Below are 17,101 nucleotides of genomic sequence, written 5' to 3'. Positions count from 1 at the left end.
AGGGAACATACGGGGTGCCGGGATTGAACAAGGGTCAGCCGTGTGTAAGGCAAATGCTCTATCTGCTCTATTATTGCTCTGGCCTCAACATGATTCATTGCAGGACTACAAAAAGGAGTCTCGCTAAAATTTTGTCAAGGACAGTACTTGTCATATATTAGTAGCATGGATTTTAGAATTTTTGAAATGCCCCACTGTGTAATCACGAGACGACTGAGAAAGCCCCACGGATCTCTCAAGGCCTGCGTTCAGTGGTCTCGTGCCACTTCCCCACCCAGGACAGCCAATGCCATGGGTGGACGAAGGAGGAAATGAGGGCTAAGCTCGTTGGTGATCAGTTGTCACTTATTCCATTCTCCTCACACATCCTCACTAAGCTCCTCATTCCAGTCTCTTCCTGTCCCCTTGCTAGTCTCTTGGCTCTCCCACTCGCCACCTTGGTCTCTCCTCATCCTCACCAACTCCCCAGATCCAGGTAGCAACCAGATCTCTAGGTAGCACATTCAATATATGAAAGCCTTTCCTGATGCCCTTGCAGCCAGAGGATCAGACTGAAGCGCAAAATGCCACTTAGGGGATTTTCTCCTTTCCTTAGTCCAATAACTTAATTAACATCGTAATTCACATCTTAATTCTACTTCTTAATATTAGTTATTTTGTATGGACACGGTAAGATATACATTAATCTGTAGGGTGGCTCTCCTGGGGACATCTTGCTATAGATCTCAGAAGTGTTCTAATCTAGTTGTTACTTTTTGGATCATGACAGAATTTGTCCATAAATATGCTCTTAACTTATAGTTAAGTATTATGGCACTTTGGCCTGGCACATTTTGATGCCAGGATAGCTTACACCTTGCCCTGGGTCCATCCAGTCCCTTGTCAGGGCCCCGCTTTTGGGGTGCTATGAAGTATGGGCAACTGAGATGTAAGTTGAGAGAACAAATGCCCAGGAGTGAATATTATCCAGAGTCAATTAACTCCCAAGTTACAAATGCAAAGCATTAACTGTCTTCCTGTGTCTATACAAAAAGGACATTGCTCTGAATTAACTATGCAAAGGACTTAAGGAGAAGAGAAATGCAATATTTAAAGTTAACAGAGTCTGATTAGGAAATAAAGGTAATTGGTTGAGGAAGCAGAGCACAAGAAAGAGGTTACAGATAAACAGAGGAATGGGAGCACTGTGATGGGAGTAACCCAATAAACCTAAGCTCCCTGTAGCAAGGCAGAAAGGACAAACCAATGTTATCCTACACCCACATGAGAATTAAACAAGAAAATATAGAACATTTATATATACTTTTTAACCTTTCACTATACACCTCAATGTCATTCAAATTTTTGAGCGGGGTGGGGAGTACAGATTTTGGCAGCCATACCTAGCAGTGTTCAGGGCTAACTTCTGGCTCTATTCTCAGCGATCAATCCTGGTAGTACTTAGGGGACCAAGTGGGGTGTCAGGGATCAAAACCAAGTCAGTGTATGCAAGGCAAGCACTTCAACCCCGTATTATCTCTCTAACCCAAATAGTGTATTTATTTTTAAAGTATCCAAGATGCAAGCCACAACATGGGTTGGTTGGATCTTAGAGAATGCTTAGAGCTGTAATGTAGCTCAGCTGTTAGATTCTACTTTGTCAGATGTGTTCTGGACTTGGTTACATTCAACTGTGCATATCTAATAAAGGAAATAAATAAGGAAAAATTTATAAATTAAAAAAGCAAAGCTGGGCCTGGAGTGATAGTACAGCGGATAGTGTGTTTGCCTTGCACGCAGCTGACCCAGGTTCGATTCTCAGCATACCATATGGTCTCCTGAGCATAGCCAGGATAAATTCCTGAGTGCAGAGCCAAGAGTAACCCCGGTGCATCTCCAGGTGTGACCCAAAAAGAAAAAGAAAAAAAAAAAAACCTAAAATTAAATAAATAAAAATAAAATTAAAAATTAAACCTCCAAATAATGAAATTACTCATTTATTTTTTTATTGAATAACCATGAGACAAACAGCTACAAAGTTGTTCATAATTAGGTTTCAGTCATACAATGTTTTAACAGTGTCGCTAAGCCAGTATACATTTCCCACTACCAATGTCCTCAGTTACCTGACTGCTTCCCCCACCACCTGCCTCTATGTCAGGCATCTCCTTCCTTCCTTCCTCCCTCCCCTCTCTGCACTGTTCCCCCCCCCCTTTTGACTAAAAGGCTATTATATCCTTTTATCTACTTGCAACACTGAGTGCTTAACCAGAAAGATCATTTCCAACTATTATTGTCATAGTGGTCCCTTCTCTATTCTATCTACCCTCTGTCCCCCATATACCGTGGCAACCTTCCAACCATGGGCTAGTCCTCCTGGCAACTGGTTTTTCTGTCCTCGGATAATAGTTTCATACTATGTTTTTTTTGTTTATCCCACAAATGAGTGCAGTCATTCTATGTCTGTCCCTCTCCTTCTGACTCATGATACTCTTCATGTTCATCCACTCATGAGCAAATTTCATGCCTTTATTTTTCCTTGTGGCTGTATTGATGTACCATAGTTTCTCTATCCAGACATCTTTTCTTGGGCACTCAGGTCGTTTGCAGATTCTGCTACTGTGAATGGTGCTGCAATGTACGTAGAAGTGCAGATGACATTTCTGTCGTGTGTTTTGGGCTCCCAGGGTATATTCCCAGAAGTGGTACTGCTGAGTCAAATGGGAGCTCAATTTCTAGTGTTTTGAGAAATATCCATATTGTTTTCCAAATAGGCTGGATCGGTAGGCATTCCCACCAAAGGATGAGAATTCCTTTCTCCCCGCATCCACACCAGCACTGATTGTTCCTGTTCTTTTGGATGTGTGCCATTCTCTGGTATAAGATGATATCTCATTGTTGTTTTGATTTTCATCTCCCTGATGATTAGTGATGTAGAGAATTTTTTCATGTACCTTTGGCAATTTTAATTTCAAGTTAATGTCTAACGAAATACCTGGGTATTTGGTATTCAATCAGAAAGCAAAATTTTCTTAGAAAATAATACTGACAGTCTATTCCTGAATGATTACAGATGAATGGAAATAAAATAAGTATTTGTAATTACACTGAAAGTATATGACAGTAACATCAGAGACCCGCATGGTCCCCTAGGAATTACCAGGATCCCTAAGCGCAAAGCCGGGAAGAATCCTTGAGTACCACCCAGTGCAGCAAAAAACAAAAAATAGAAAACACTGTAAACTACAACTCTTACCACTTAGGTTTTTTTACTTTATAGTTAAAAAGACCACTAATAGGCTAATTTAAACAGATTTTTAAATAAGGGTACCCAGAGCAGTTGGAGTCAGGTGGAGGAACAAGATCCAGTATGCATGCATACTGATGTGGGGTACTTAGATGCTCTAACTTGATGAAGTTAGAGCACAGACTTGGCAGTGCTGGGAGGCACAGGGCTACACAGAGCAGCACTCCGGGCACAGGGCCATGCAATGCCTCAGATGAAACTCTCACACGCAAGGCATGCCCTCGCCCATTTAAATGCTCCCTCTAGCCCTAGAGTTTTCTTACATTTCACACTGGATATACCAAAAGAAGACATACAAACTAAATAAAGTGGTTACTGCTGAAACTTCACGTTCAAGATCAGCCTGTTTAAAATCACTTTTCCAACCTGCAATTCTCTGTTCACATGTTTCATTATGATACTGTTTTATGAGCCAATAAGAATACATACAGGATTTCTAAAGAGAATGTGTGACTATTATCTGAGATTTCCTTCTAAACCACTGATACACACACAGTGCTAACATTTTCTTAATCTTACCAGATGAGTATCCACAGTTGTCAAAAAACAACCAGGAGTCATATTCTTTCCTCAAATATCCCTTAAACAGATTGCTGACTGATATGGGGGCTGCAAATATACAATCATGCCACCAGGAATAATCACAAAGATTGCACATGTACTAGCAGTGACAACAAATCACTCCTACCACTTGGCCAAAAGCAACAGGCAACTTTCAGATTAAGACAAACTGCAATTTTGAAATAGTAAAATGCAAGATATACACATAAAATCTACAAAATACACTATGTTGGCTCAACTTAATCTCCTAAGAAACCTAAAGGTCACTGTTACTGTCATCCTGTTGCTCATCGATTTGCTCATCAATTTGCTCAAGCGGGCACCAATAACATCTCCATAGTGAGACTTCTTGTTACTGTTTTTGGCATATCAAATATACCACAGGTAGCTTGCCAGGCTCTGCTGTGTGGGCAAGATACTCTCGGTAGCTTGCCAGGCTTTCCGAGAGGGGCAGAGGAATCAAACTCGGGTCGGCTGCATGCAAGGCAAATGCCCTACCCGCTGTGCTATCGCTCCAGTCCCATCAAAAGCCACAATAAAAGAAAATAAAATGTTAATAACTCACTAAGAAAACTAAAGATAGAAATTACAATTATCCCTATTTTCTAAACAAGAACAATTAAGTACCAAGAAGTAATTTGTTGGGGCTGGAGCAATAGCACAGTGGTAGGGTGTTTGCCTTGCACCCGGCCGACCCGGGTTCTATTCCCAGCATCCCATATAGTTCCCTGAGCATCGCCAGGAGTAATTCCTGAGCGCATGAGCCAGAAGTAACTCCTGTGCATCGCTGGATGTAACCCAAAAAGCACTAAAAAAAGGGGGGGGGAGGAAATAATTTGCTCAAGATCACACAGCTATTAGTAGAATTTGAACCATGCTACAGTGCCTAAAATGTAACCCCCAAAAGTTCTCTTAAGATCATATAGCAGGTAGGGTGCTTGCCTTGTACATGGTCAATCAGGACTTGATTCCACACACTCTAACATGGTCCCAGAACCCCATCAAGAGTGATCCATGAACACAAAGCCAGAGGTAAGCTCTGAGCACTGCCAGATGTGGCCCTCACACAACCCCCAAAAAGGAAGCTCTCTTAATAAAATGTGTTCTAGCAAAAAACAATACAAACGAGGGGGCTGGAGGGATAGCACAGCGGGTAGGGCGTTTGCCTTGCATGCGGCTGACCTGGGTTCAATCCCCGGCATCCCATATGGTCCCCCAAGCACCGCCAGGAATAATTCCTGAGTGCAAAGCCAGGAGTAACCCCTGAGCATCGCTGGGTGTGACGCAAAAAGCAAAAAAAAAAAAAAAAAAACACCAATACAAACGATACTGGGACTCTCCAAAAAGACCTAAGTGGAGGTATCTCAAATTAAGCCCAGCACCATTTACCTTCTCATCAGCAATGGTCATAGACCTATTACTGAAAATATTTTCCTACATCCCAACCCACACCTATGTTATTTTACTTCCTCTTTCTGGGGATTTTATTATGAAAATCTATTTTGCCTTATGAATCTAAAGCAAGTTGAAGAAAAAAAATTTTTAACACTAAAAAAGGTCTTAAAGAAAACGTAATTTTATTATTTCCACTTAAAGTTTATTCAAAGTCCTTGAGAATTTCTTCAGGACTCTGAGCAAGGCTGAGTAGGCAGGGGCACCCTAGAGGGGAGTGAGCCCAGCATTTGCCCAGAGACCCGGCAGCAGGAAAGCCACACTCCACAACTGCCACCATATACCCAGCTAGACTCCACTATTCAGACCAGCCTTACGCAGAAATTAATCTACTGAAAAACTCAGGCATACAAGTTTTGTGACTGAAATCTCTAGGTTTTCATGGAGACTGGGATGGGCTACCTTCATCTATCACCCTGGACTTCTGGAAACCCCTGCAGTCACACACCAGCCCCAAAACTGCCACCCCGTTAAAAATTTAAGTCCAGCTCTAACACCCCATTAAAAATTTGATATCCTGGACATCTCAAACTCTACAACACTGATAAATGAGTAGCATACCAGATTGAATGGGATATAATGTAAAAGGCAACCAATCTTGATTAACAATATAGAAACACAGAAAGCTTAACCTGCAACATCTTAGTAATCTCTTATACAAGGATTTAATGGCTCCAAGGTGAGTCAACAATCTTCACTCTCTTCTAAGGGAACATTCTCTTAGCAAATTATTTACAAGCAATATAAAATAAATTACGGAGGGCTTGCCAAGAAGGCAGGCTTAAAGGGGTGGCTGCAAAAACTGGAAATAATGGTGGTGGGAAGGTACAATGGTGGTGTGACTGGTGTTGGAAATGCTGAATTTCTGTAACTACACTGATGACTCAATAAAGTTATAAAATAATAAAGAAGTAGCCTTTGAGGAAGTGCTATTAGAATCTCTTTAATAAGAAGAGCTGATCATAACTCTTGATTGTTTTTCTATCACATAGTGAGAGTAATTTTATTTTTCAAACCTTAGTTTAAATAAGTTTGGAGTCAATCCTGATTTTGAAGTCACATAGTTTAGTTTATAATACAAACTGCCAACTTATAATGATAGTTCAAAATAAATGAATTATTTTTTAGTTATAGCCATTCCATAACTTTAAAAAGAAAACAGATAAAACAGAATTAACATGTTCTTCAGCAGGTGAATGAATAATACAGCATGCCACATCAAACAATGGAATATAATTTAGTATTTAAAAAAATATCAACTTATGAAGGATATTACACTGTCACTGTATCACTGTCCTCCTGTTGATCATTGATTTGCTCGTGCGGGCATCAGTAATGTCTCCATTTGCCATAGCCCTGAGATTTTAGCAGACACTCTTTACTCGTTCTTCCCAGCAATGTTGCACCGGAGGCTCTTTCAGGGTAAGGGGAATGAGACCCATCATTGTTACTGTATTTGGCATATCGAATACGCCACAGGGAGCTTGCCAGGCTCTGCCGTGTGGTTATCTACATGAAAGATATTAAGACATTTTAAATATTAAGTGAAAGAAGTCCATCTGAGAAGGCTATCTGACATAGCTCCCAGTGCATAACATTATAATAGTAAAGATATGGAGACAGTGAAAATATCAGTGACGATCAGAATGTCTTTGTGAGAAAAGGGGTTGGTCAGGGATGTGATTCAGCAGTATGAGGCTTGTCTGGAATACTCGAGGCCCTGGGTCCAATCCTTTATCCCCAGCACCACAAAAAAACAAAAACAATCCGAAAGCACTATACCAGAATGTGCATGAATACAACTAAAGAGTGCAAGCTCCAGAGAGCATGCGGACAAGCACCACCACTAAAGGACCCTGTTGGCAAGCATCACAGCTAAATACGAAGGTGATGCCCTGATGTAAACACCAGAAAACACCACTTTCAACAGACTGATCTTCAGACACAGGAGGGAGACCTAGTAATAAGAAGTCAGGAAATGGGGTCAGAAAAAGAATTAGGGGGAAAGTAGGATGAACTGACTGGGACACAAAGGATTTTCATAACAGTGAAACTATTTTGTATACTAAGGTGGAAACTATTTTGTATACTAAGGTGGAGATCTATATATAATGCTATATATAGCATTATATAGAGATCAAAACCTATGGAACTTATACAAAAGTGAAATTTGCAGTACAATATGAACTTGGTGATAACAATGAGTCAAATGTAACTAATGCAAGATGTTGCTAGGGAGAAAGTAAAGAGGGCTGTTATGGCAGCTGATACATGTAAATTGTATGTATTTCATGCTCAATTTTGCCGTGAATTTAAAAATTCTTTTTGAAGCACATCGCAACACTCAGGGCATACTCCAGGCTTGGGTTCAAGGCTCTCTCCTGGCAGGATTCAAGGGCTATATGGGGCAGCAGAAATTGAACCCAGGTCATTGTGAGCCAAACAACATACTACTGTGCTCTCTGGTCATAAATCTTTACTTTGTTTAAAGTGAGGACAGGCTGAAGGGATAGCACAAGGACTGAAGCACCAGCTCTGCATCCCAGTGACTCGGGCTCAAACCCCTGGATATGATTCTCTGAGCACTGCCGGGAGAGATTCCTGAGCACAGAGCCAGGAAGAGACCTTGAGCACCATTTGGTGTGGCCCAAAATTCCAGAAAAGAAAACCCAAAACAAGTAAATAAACACATTTACAACTACAGCTAGCCGGTCTCTTATAAGTAATATTCAATCAAATCATCATTATCACATTATACTCTATTATCAAGGTAGGGAAACCTGAATTCAAACATTTTCTGCCATTTATCAGAAGGTCAGTTACACACTAAGTCAGATTTTCCACATATTTAGAGTATTATAAAATGGTATGAGAATTGTGTAAGTTAATATTAAAAATCAGGATAGTGTAGGATGATGGTGTCATCTCACAGTTATAATTTGGTAAGGTATGACCAGTTGCCATTATTATCTATCAGGCTGAATAAAAGCACACACATAAAAGTACACACAATATGCATGCTTCATACAAAGATCTTTCTTTGACCAACTGATTTTATATATAAGGCTTTATTGGCACACAGCACACATTTATTTCCATAGGTATAACTACTTTCATTTTAAAAAGCCAGAAATGGGGAGTCGCTAGAAGACTATATGATCCACAAATTCAAAAATATTTAGTACCTGACCTTTACAGGTAAAGTCAAATTATCTGATAGTTTCTTCTTGGATCACCTGCCTATAATTATGTGATTAAAATATTGGGGCACAGATAATGCTTCAAGAGAGAATGCCATATAATTTTGCTACATTTTGTTTGAAATAACATCTTTATGGATTACATGGTTGTTAGGGATTGAATTTAAAAAAAAAAAAAAAACACTAAAACCTGACTGTACTGTAGCACTGTCATACCACTGTTCATCGATTTGCTTGAGTGGGCACCAGTAACATCTCCACTGTGAGACTTGTTACTGTTTTTGGCATATCAAATATGCCACGGGGAGCTTGCCAGGCTCTGCCATGCAGGTGGGATACCCTTGGTAGCTTGCAGCACTCTCCAAGAGAGACAGAAGAATCAAACCCAGGTCGGCAGCGTGCAAGGCAAAAGCCCTAACCACTGAATTACCCTAATACACCATAGCATACTCTAGAAAGAAAAAAAAAAGCCAGTACACAATGCATTTTTAGTTTTTAGCAAAATAAACCCATTCAACACACCCTGAGGAATCAAAAGGTTACAGTAACCTGTCATTTTATAATGCATTATTTTGTACTTAATGATTAAATGACTAAACTAGTGTCAACATCCATATGTAGATGCTCAATAAACACTCTTCTTACAAACATACACATCTTTAAAAAAACCTAACAGCACAAAAATGGTACCTCAAAAAATAGTAGAAGTTTAAAAATAAGAGAGAAAGGGGAAAGGTCTGGAAAAAATCATACAGCAAGTAGGGCCCTTGCCTTACAAGCAGCCAACCCTGGCTCAGTCCTCAGCACCCCATAATCCTGAGCCCTGCGAGGATTAATCCCTGAGCATAGGCCCAGGAGTAAATCCAGAGCACAGCTGTGGGTGTGGCCCCAAAATGAAAAATGGAAAGTGAAAAGAAGGAATCAAACTCTAAGGAATACTGAAAGATGAAAGAGAATCCTACAGTTATCACTAGCCTGAGAAAAGATCAAAACTTCAAACACTAAGTATGGTCTCTACTAAATGCCTCCAGCTTTCATACCATCATCAAGTAAAAAATCTTAAGGTGAAACAGTATAAATCCTGGGCAGTCTATATAAACCAAGGCCATTAGAGGGTTGGATCTGCCTCTAGACTGCATGCCGCGATCCATGATGAGTGCCTAACAAACCTTATTCTCTCTAAGAGGAAAGCACTATTCACCAGGCTTAACAATGAATTAGTAATCTGACCAGGACAACAGTGAGAGACAGAGCCCAGATTCTTGGTGGGTCATGAGAGTGTTGGCTCTTGATATGTTCTGTCACTGTCACTGTCATCCCGTTGCTCATTGATTTGTTTGAGCGGGCACCAGTAACGTCTCTCATTGAGACTTATTGTTACTGTTTTTGGCATATCCAATACGCCACGGGTAGCTTGCCAGGCTCTGCCTAGCAGGCACGATACTCTCGGTAGCTTGCTGGACTCTCCGAGAGGGGCGGAGGAATCGAACACGGGTCAGCCGCATGAAAGGCGAAAGCCCTACGGCTGTGCTATCGCTCCAGCCCTGATATGTTCTATTGCCTTATATTACATCTACCGCAAAAAAATCTGTCTTAAGGATCCAGCACAACGGCTGACCCAAAGAGGACCAACAAATGTTTAGATGACAAAAATAGATTTACTTCATTAGAACTATCCTCCCACTGCAAATATCTCAAAAAGGGAGGGTTCGCTGTCCATCAAATTACTAAATACCCTAAGAAGGGGTTAACCTGGAGCAGTCTGCATACTAACAGAATATTTAAGTAACAGCCAGTTTCTTTATCCTACAAATAACTCATTTATTCTACAAATACTTTGTTGGAAACTATTCTGGTAACAAAATGCTAACTATGAAATAAAAATAAAATAAGGGCTGGAGAGGTTACAGGGGTTTAGGAGCTTGCCTTCCACATTCTAGTTCAACCATTGGCACTGCCAAGAGAGATCCCTGACCACAAAGCTAAGGAAGAAGCCCTTAGCACCACTGGGTGAAGGCCCCCAAAAATGAGAGGAGAGGAGAGAAGAGGAGAGGAGAGGGGAGGGGAGGGGAGGGAGGAGGGAGAATTCATCCCACTAAATTAAAACCCATTCTAGTTTCTAAATTTAAATCGAAGTAAAATTCAACAAAATCATTGAGAAAGAAGAAATAGTATATGCCTGAGCATCCTGGACGTGCCTCCCTCTGGTCCTGGATATGGACCTCCCTCTGGTCCCAAAGATATTCTAAGTGGCCACAGGTGAGAATCTTACAGAGGACCAAGAACTGAGACTCGGGGACCAACTGGATAGAAGGAGTGGAGAGCACAGTTAGGAAAAGGTTGGCATCATCTCTACGTTTTAATGAACAAAGTGATACTGCAACATATTAAATGGTTCTCTGAGGTCACTTGGATCATGACTGCAAACCGAGAAATGGGGCACAAGTCTCTGACCAAAGTCCACCTTCTATTCAAAAAAGGTGTGAAAGTACCCTTAGGGTTTAGAACAGCAGAATACTTAACTTGCATTTAAGAAACACTAAATCTATTCCCCACAGAGCCAAAAGACAAAAAAGTACTATTATTCTATCTGCTCACCAAGAGGGAAGAAGGAGTTGTGGGTTTTGGTTTTTTTTTGCAACTAAAAACACTGCTTGCTTTAACAACAACAAAAGAATACATTATCAAAAAAAAAGAATACATTATCTCAATCCCCCCACAGCAGATTTAGTTATTAATTTTAAACTAATACTAAATTGAGGATGAATCTACAAAGAAGCTAACCCCAAGAATGCAAACGCCAGTAAGTTAAAGGAATTCTTATCATGCCTACATCAGTTTTTGTTTTTGTTTTTGTTTTTTGCTTTTTGGGTCACACCCAGGGATGCTCAGGAATTACTCCTGGCAGTGCTTGGGGGACCATATGGGATGCCGGGGGTCGAACCCAGGTCGGCCACGTGCAAGGCAAACGCCCTACCCGCTGTGCTATCTGTCTGGCCCCAGCCTACATCAGTTTTAAGTACAAAAATGACAGGGTAAGTAGGGCCTTGATTCAGGTTACTCAGAGGCTTACCTTTGATGACTCAGAGCATATAAACTAATCAAATCTTGCAGTCAGATAAAAAAAAAAGGGGGGGGTGGAAAGTAAAACGTATATCAACTTTCACTTCCACTGAGGAATAAATCGACTTCCTGGTAATGTTCTATTAAATGGCAACCTGCTCTCCAAACTTCAACCCCATAAACTGCACCAAGTCATCTCCAGATCTGGCATGTTTAACACTGGTGTTAAAGCTGTAAACAATGTACTCACCTACAGAGCAAAGATTTATGGAGAGTGGGTATGAAAGTCTATAGGATAAAAATTTAAGTATTTGAAATACTATCGCGGTAATAGAGGAGCTGAAATATCCCTTAATATTTTCAATGCATCAACTGAAAACTACATGTCTATTTCTCGATATACTCTTGGGGCCTATGATGTGTAAATCAAGAGAGAAATGTCTGCAACACCAGTTCTGAAAATCTTACCGCTCTGCACAGAAAAATAAAAGTTTGAACTTACTGTTCCGTTTTGCTTCTCAGAAACCCAAAGGAGAAGGCTTTTCTACCATTAGAGGCTGGACTACGCACATCCCTAAGGGTTGTCTCCACGTGTTTTGTTTTCTTAATAAATCAAGGTGATGAATGAGAGGATGGCTGAGTGGTAATATAGAAAAAAACGAGAGACTGCCTTATTCACATTTTAGCAAATAACACCAGCAAATTAACAATCCGAATTCCAGACGCATTCTAATGCAAAGTAACCAGCTCGAGACTTCCAAGACTCAGGGCCCCTACAACAAACAAACCCACTGTCTCCACCCCTTCCTTCCCCTGCTAAAAGCACTGGTTCTTCGAGGAGCTCCTGCCGCCACCCCGTCCACAAATCACTGCAGATCGTTAAAAAACTCAAATGCATCGAGCACTGCTTCCAGGCCTGAAGCGGCCCGAGCTCGGCAATAAACTCGGAGGTAAACAAGCACAGGCGGTGCCCATGCCGGAGCCGGGCACTGTGGACTTGCATGGAAAGATACTCGTGTTGTGATGGGAAACCGTGTTGCACTGTCTTTGCCCGGGCTCCAAAGCAAAATAAAACAAAGCAAAAAACAAACAAACAAACAAACAAAAAAGCCCTCCAACGATCTATTCGGAAGGGAATCGGAGAGCTCCAAAGTTCTGACCTCTCTCCGGAATCGCCTAAGGACAAACACTGCAAATAAAGGACACCGGGGTGCTGCCTTGGGGCACTCAGCTAGGAGGACCGCACTGAGGTTTTAGTATTTTATTTCCCACCACCACCACTTTATTTGGAACACCCAGGGGTGCAAAGTTGCTCCTGCTGCATTTGTGACCGGGATTCAAGATCCCAACACCAGTGCCACCACCGCGGTGACCCGGAGACCTCACTTTGTCCCAGAAACTGTGACACCACCTCACGGGGGGCGCCACGGCAGGCACCGGTCGCGCCGTCCCGCCCGGACGGAGGGAGACCTCGGCAGCAGGCGCGCTCCCCCCGCCCCCCAGCCCGGCACCCCCCGCGCCAGCGCCCGAGAGGCCCCGAGCAGCGCTGGGGACTTGGGCGACGATTCCGAGGCGGCGCCGAGCGGCGACAGAGCCCAAGCACCCACACCTCCCCGGCTCTGCCCCGCAGGCACCGGGCGGGACTGCGCCCCAGAGCCCGCCCCGGCCGGCCCGCCCCGCTACCTCCTCCCCCGTTATCCGCGCTCGGGCCTGGCTCTGCCTCTCGCCAACTTCGGGCACGATCCGCGCTCCCCGCGCGCACACACAGCCACACACAGCCCCACACACACACAGACACACACAGACACACCGACACACGCGCGGACGCACAGACACTCGCGCGTCGGCCAGCGCGCCGCGCCCGCCGGGTCGGCGGCAGGGAGGCCCGGGGGCCCGGCGCGCTGCGGGCTGCGGGTGCGCTCGGCGCTCCGCCGCTCACCTCGGGATGGAGAAGGGGCACGCAGCCCGCTTCGCTCTCGTACTCATCCGGGCCGTCCGCCATCTTGGTGTTAAATCCCTCCTCCCGGTGCATGCCGGGAGAAAGCGTTTCCCCCTCGCGGGGCTCGGGCGAGGCGGAGGGCGAGCGCCCGCCCCGCCGCCAGCGGCTACGCGGCCGCTCTCGCCGCTCCTCGGCTCTCCCGCCCTCCCACCCCCACCGCCCGAGCGGGGCCCCGCCGCCCCCCTCCCCGCGCACGCACGCACGCACGCACGCACGCACGCACGCACGCACGGGCGCGCGCGGCCCGGCTCGGCCCCGCGCGGGAGCGCGCTCTGCTGCACTGCGCCGGGGCGCGCGGGCGGAAAGGCGCTGGGCGTGGGCGCCGCACTCGGGGGCGGGGCCGCGCGCGCCCGCAGACGCTAGCCTCGGGCCGCCGGGAGGAGGTGTCCGCCGGCGACTCTTTCACCTCGAGGAACGAGTCACGGCGTGGGAGCCCTCGGTGGAGCTCCAGATCTCCCCGCGGCCCCGACGGAAGCCTTTGAGCACCCCATCCCCGGTGCACTCGAGAGCTGGGGCGGAACCCTGTCCCCGGCTTCAGGTACCACCGAGGTGCGGGCGCCCGGGCTGCACTCCGAGAGTGCATCGCTCCGGGGACTGAAGGCTGTGTGCATTCTCTTCCTCCTCCATCCCGAAGGATCCCGCTTCTTCGGCCTCAGGGAGGCGCCCCGGGGTGGTAAAAATGAGGGAGAAAGCTTGGAAGAGATCCCTGCCAGCCCTGACTGGCCCTGAAGGAATGACTGCATTTAGCGAGTCCGTCCGCCCTGCAGCCCCACTCCCCCATCTGCTCCATTTTCTTGCAGCCCGGGAATTCAAAAAGCGAACTCGTTGGCGGCGGAAATTCGCCGGAACGCGAACCTGATCCAATAAGCTAAAGCTCTTTTCCGAGGGCCGTTAGGTTCAGGAGCGGGAGGATGCCCGCCTGGACGTGCGGTGAAGGGACAGCGAAGGGAAGCGTTTACCTTTCGCTTTAACTCAGAAGAGTGGCCCGGCCAGAGCGCTCGGAGCAAGAGTTTTGCAGAGATCACGCCACCGTGCCCTTTTCGAGATCCTCTTACGAGCCTTGCTCGGTTAAAGCCAGATCAGCCCGAGCCCACGGTGAAGGAGGCTGCCGTTCTGGAAGGGTGGGATGCATCGATTACCCCCCCCCCCGCCAATGAGTGCCCCGAGTAAGGGGTATACAGGGAGGCGGGAGCCTTGGGACCGGGGCTCCGGGGAGAGCGGGGATCCCTTCTGGCTCGGATGCTGATTAGGAAGAGCCGGCTTTCCCCGGGAATTTGACGGGGGCCGTTAATGAGAACCCGCCAAGAGTGATCCCTGAGCACTGCTGGGTTTGACCCAAAAGCAAACAAAAGAAAATGTAGAGGACGCACCCACACTCACCGTCAAAGTTTTCAAACCATCCCACCACCTCCAGGGACGGGAGAGCTAGTCCATCGCGTAGGGCACTCGCCCCGAACACAGCCACCCGGGTTTCATCCCAGATAGTACGCTTGGCCACCCGAGCTCTTCCAAGAGTAATCCCCGAACACTGCACCTTCCCCTAACCCCCACCCCCGGAAAAGAACCCCTTTATTCATTGCTATTGCCTCTCCCTCTGGTAACCTCCACTTTTCTCCCTCGGTTCATTTTATCGAGGTTTTCTCCCCCAATTCGTTTGCTTTAAGTAATTATGTTCCATATCAGAGTTAAACTGGGCTGGAGAGAAAATACAACAGGTGCTTACCGTTGCACGCAACCCACCTGGTTAACCCCCACAGTGTATGTGGAGTGATCCAGGAGTGCTCCCTGAGCACAGAGCCTGAAGTAAGCCCTAAGCAATGCTAGGGATGGCCCAAACCCAAAAAAAGAGTAGAACCATCAGTAATTGTCTTTCCCCCCCTTTGTTTATGTCACTTAACATAAAACTATCAAGTTTGTCTCACAAAGCACAATTTATTTTTTTTAAGCGGAAAGTAGTATTCTAGTGAGAATTCTATACCACTTCCTTATTCAATCACTGGACAGATGTAAATTTTATTCAAATAAGTCCATTTTTATTTTGCCCCTCATTACCCTTATGTCATCCATTTACTGGGAATAGAGAGAAAATGAAATAGGGGAAGGGAAACTGAGTGGAAAAGTTAGGAGGTGAAGAAAAGAAAGTTAAAAAACTGTAGAGAAATGAAGAAACTAGACATGGAGAACAGAAAAAATGGTTCCTGGGTACTGTGGAGATGTGTGATGAGTTTTAAAGAAAAAAAAATGAAAGTATATGTAAGCCAAAGAAACAGCACAAAGTCACTATCTTTGCTTATGGCTGACCCAAGTTCAACCCCCAAGACCCCATATGCTCCCTGAGTAATTCCTGAGCACCATCAGGTATGGCTCCAGAATTAAAACAAAAATGAAGCTTTTTGCCCACCCAGTGATCCTTGACTCACTTGCCTTCATGGAACCATCAAGAGCCAAATTCAGCCAAGACAAATATTTCATTTGGCCTATATGGTAGTTTTCCAAATATATTCTAAATTGTTTCGAAACCTCAGTAAATCAGGAGAGTTCAGTTTAAACATTTTTATTTTATCTATATGTCTAGTTAATCTGAAAAAACATAAAACTTGGGCCACTTTGTCCGTACTCTAACAGATCAATGGCCTCTTCACTCATCCTTCTCTGCTCAACTGCTAAAGACATTTTTATTCATGACCTGAGACTTCTACAACCTAAACATGGAAAATAATTAACAAAAGAAAGTTGAGAACAGCTCAGCTAGAGTGTGCATCTGCCCTTACTCACTGCTGTAAAAACTGAAACAAAAAAATCATTGTTTAAAGAGTTGGGGGGGTGGGCAAGGAGATAGGTCAGGGGTCAGGGGCATATGCCCTTTATGCAAAAGGCCCCAAGTTCAGTTCTCTGACACCACATGGCCAACCCTCAGCATCACTAGGAGTAACCTATGGCTATGGTCACGGTAGCCCCAAACTTGGCTGAGCGGTCCCCAGTTACAGGTCCCTGAGCACCTCATCACTAGCCCTAGCATTGACTGCTGGGCCTGGTTGGTAATTGCCAAGAGAAGTCTGAACCGGCAACTGCTTGGGAGACACCCCAAAGCATATGAAAGTAGAAAAAATTAGTAAAAACTTGGAAAATATGTTGAAACTGAGGTTGGATCCATTTAAATGTTGAAGCTAAAGTTTGGGTGATTCAATATGAACAAAACTGAAACTTTTAAGTGTCAATCTTGGGCTATAGGTTTCTTTGCTACACCTTGATTTGAGACAATATATTTAAGGTTACTAGAGCACAGCCAAGAAACTTGACATAGCACTGTTTATAGCACTGTCATCCCGTAGTTCATCAATTTGCTCAAGCAGGCACCAGTAATGTGTCCATTGTGAGACTTGTTACTATTTTTGGCATATCGAATACGCCAGGGGTAGCTTGCCAGGCTCAGCCGTGGGGGCGGGATACTCTCAGTAGCTTGCCAGGCCCTCCGAGAGGGACGGAGGAATCGAACCCGGATCGGCCGTGTGCAAGGCAAACACCCTATCCTCTGCGCTA

General features: G+C 44.7%; 1 protein-coding gene across 1 annotated transcript in view; it reads right to left on the bottom strand.

The window, feature by feature from the left end:
* ZDHHC17 (zinc finger DHHC-type palmitoyltransferase 17) overlaps positions 1 to 13,696 on the bottom strand; it is a 98,449-nt gene extending 84,753 nt beyond the window's left edge. Inside the window, exon 1 of the mRNA XM_004602688.3 lies at positions 13,502 to 13,696. Within this exon, the coding sequence (XP_004602745.1) occupies positions 13,502 to 13,594 (93 nt within the window). The 5' untranslated portion in view covers positions 13,595 to 13,696. The remainder of the gene's footprint in view (positions 1 to 13,501) is intronic.
* Between the last annotated feature and the right edge of the window lie 3,405 nt (positions 13,697 to 17,101).

This window comes from Sorex araneus, chromosome 10 (assembly GCF_027595985.1).
Source record: "Sorex araneus isolate mSorAra2 chromosome 10, mSorAra2.pri, whole genome shotgun sequence".
NCBI lineage: Eukaryota > Metazoa > Chordata > Mammalia > Eulipotyphla > Soricidae > Sorex > Sorex araneus.
The sequence above is the reverse complement of the archived record's forward strand: the minus strand, read 5'-3'. Positions and strand labels throughout refer to the sequence as shown.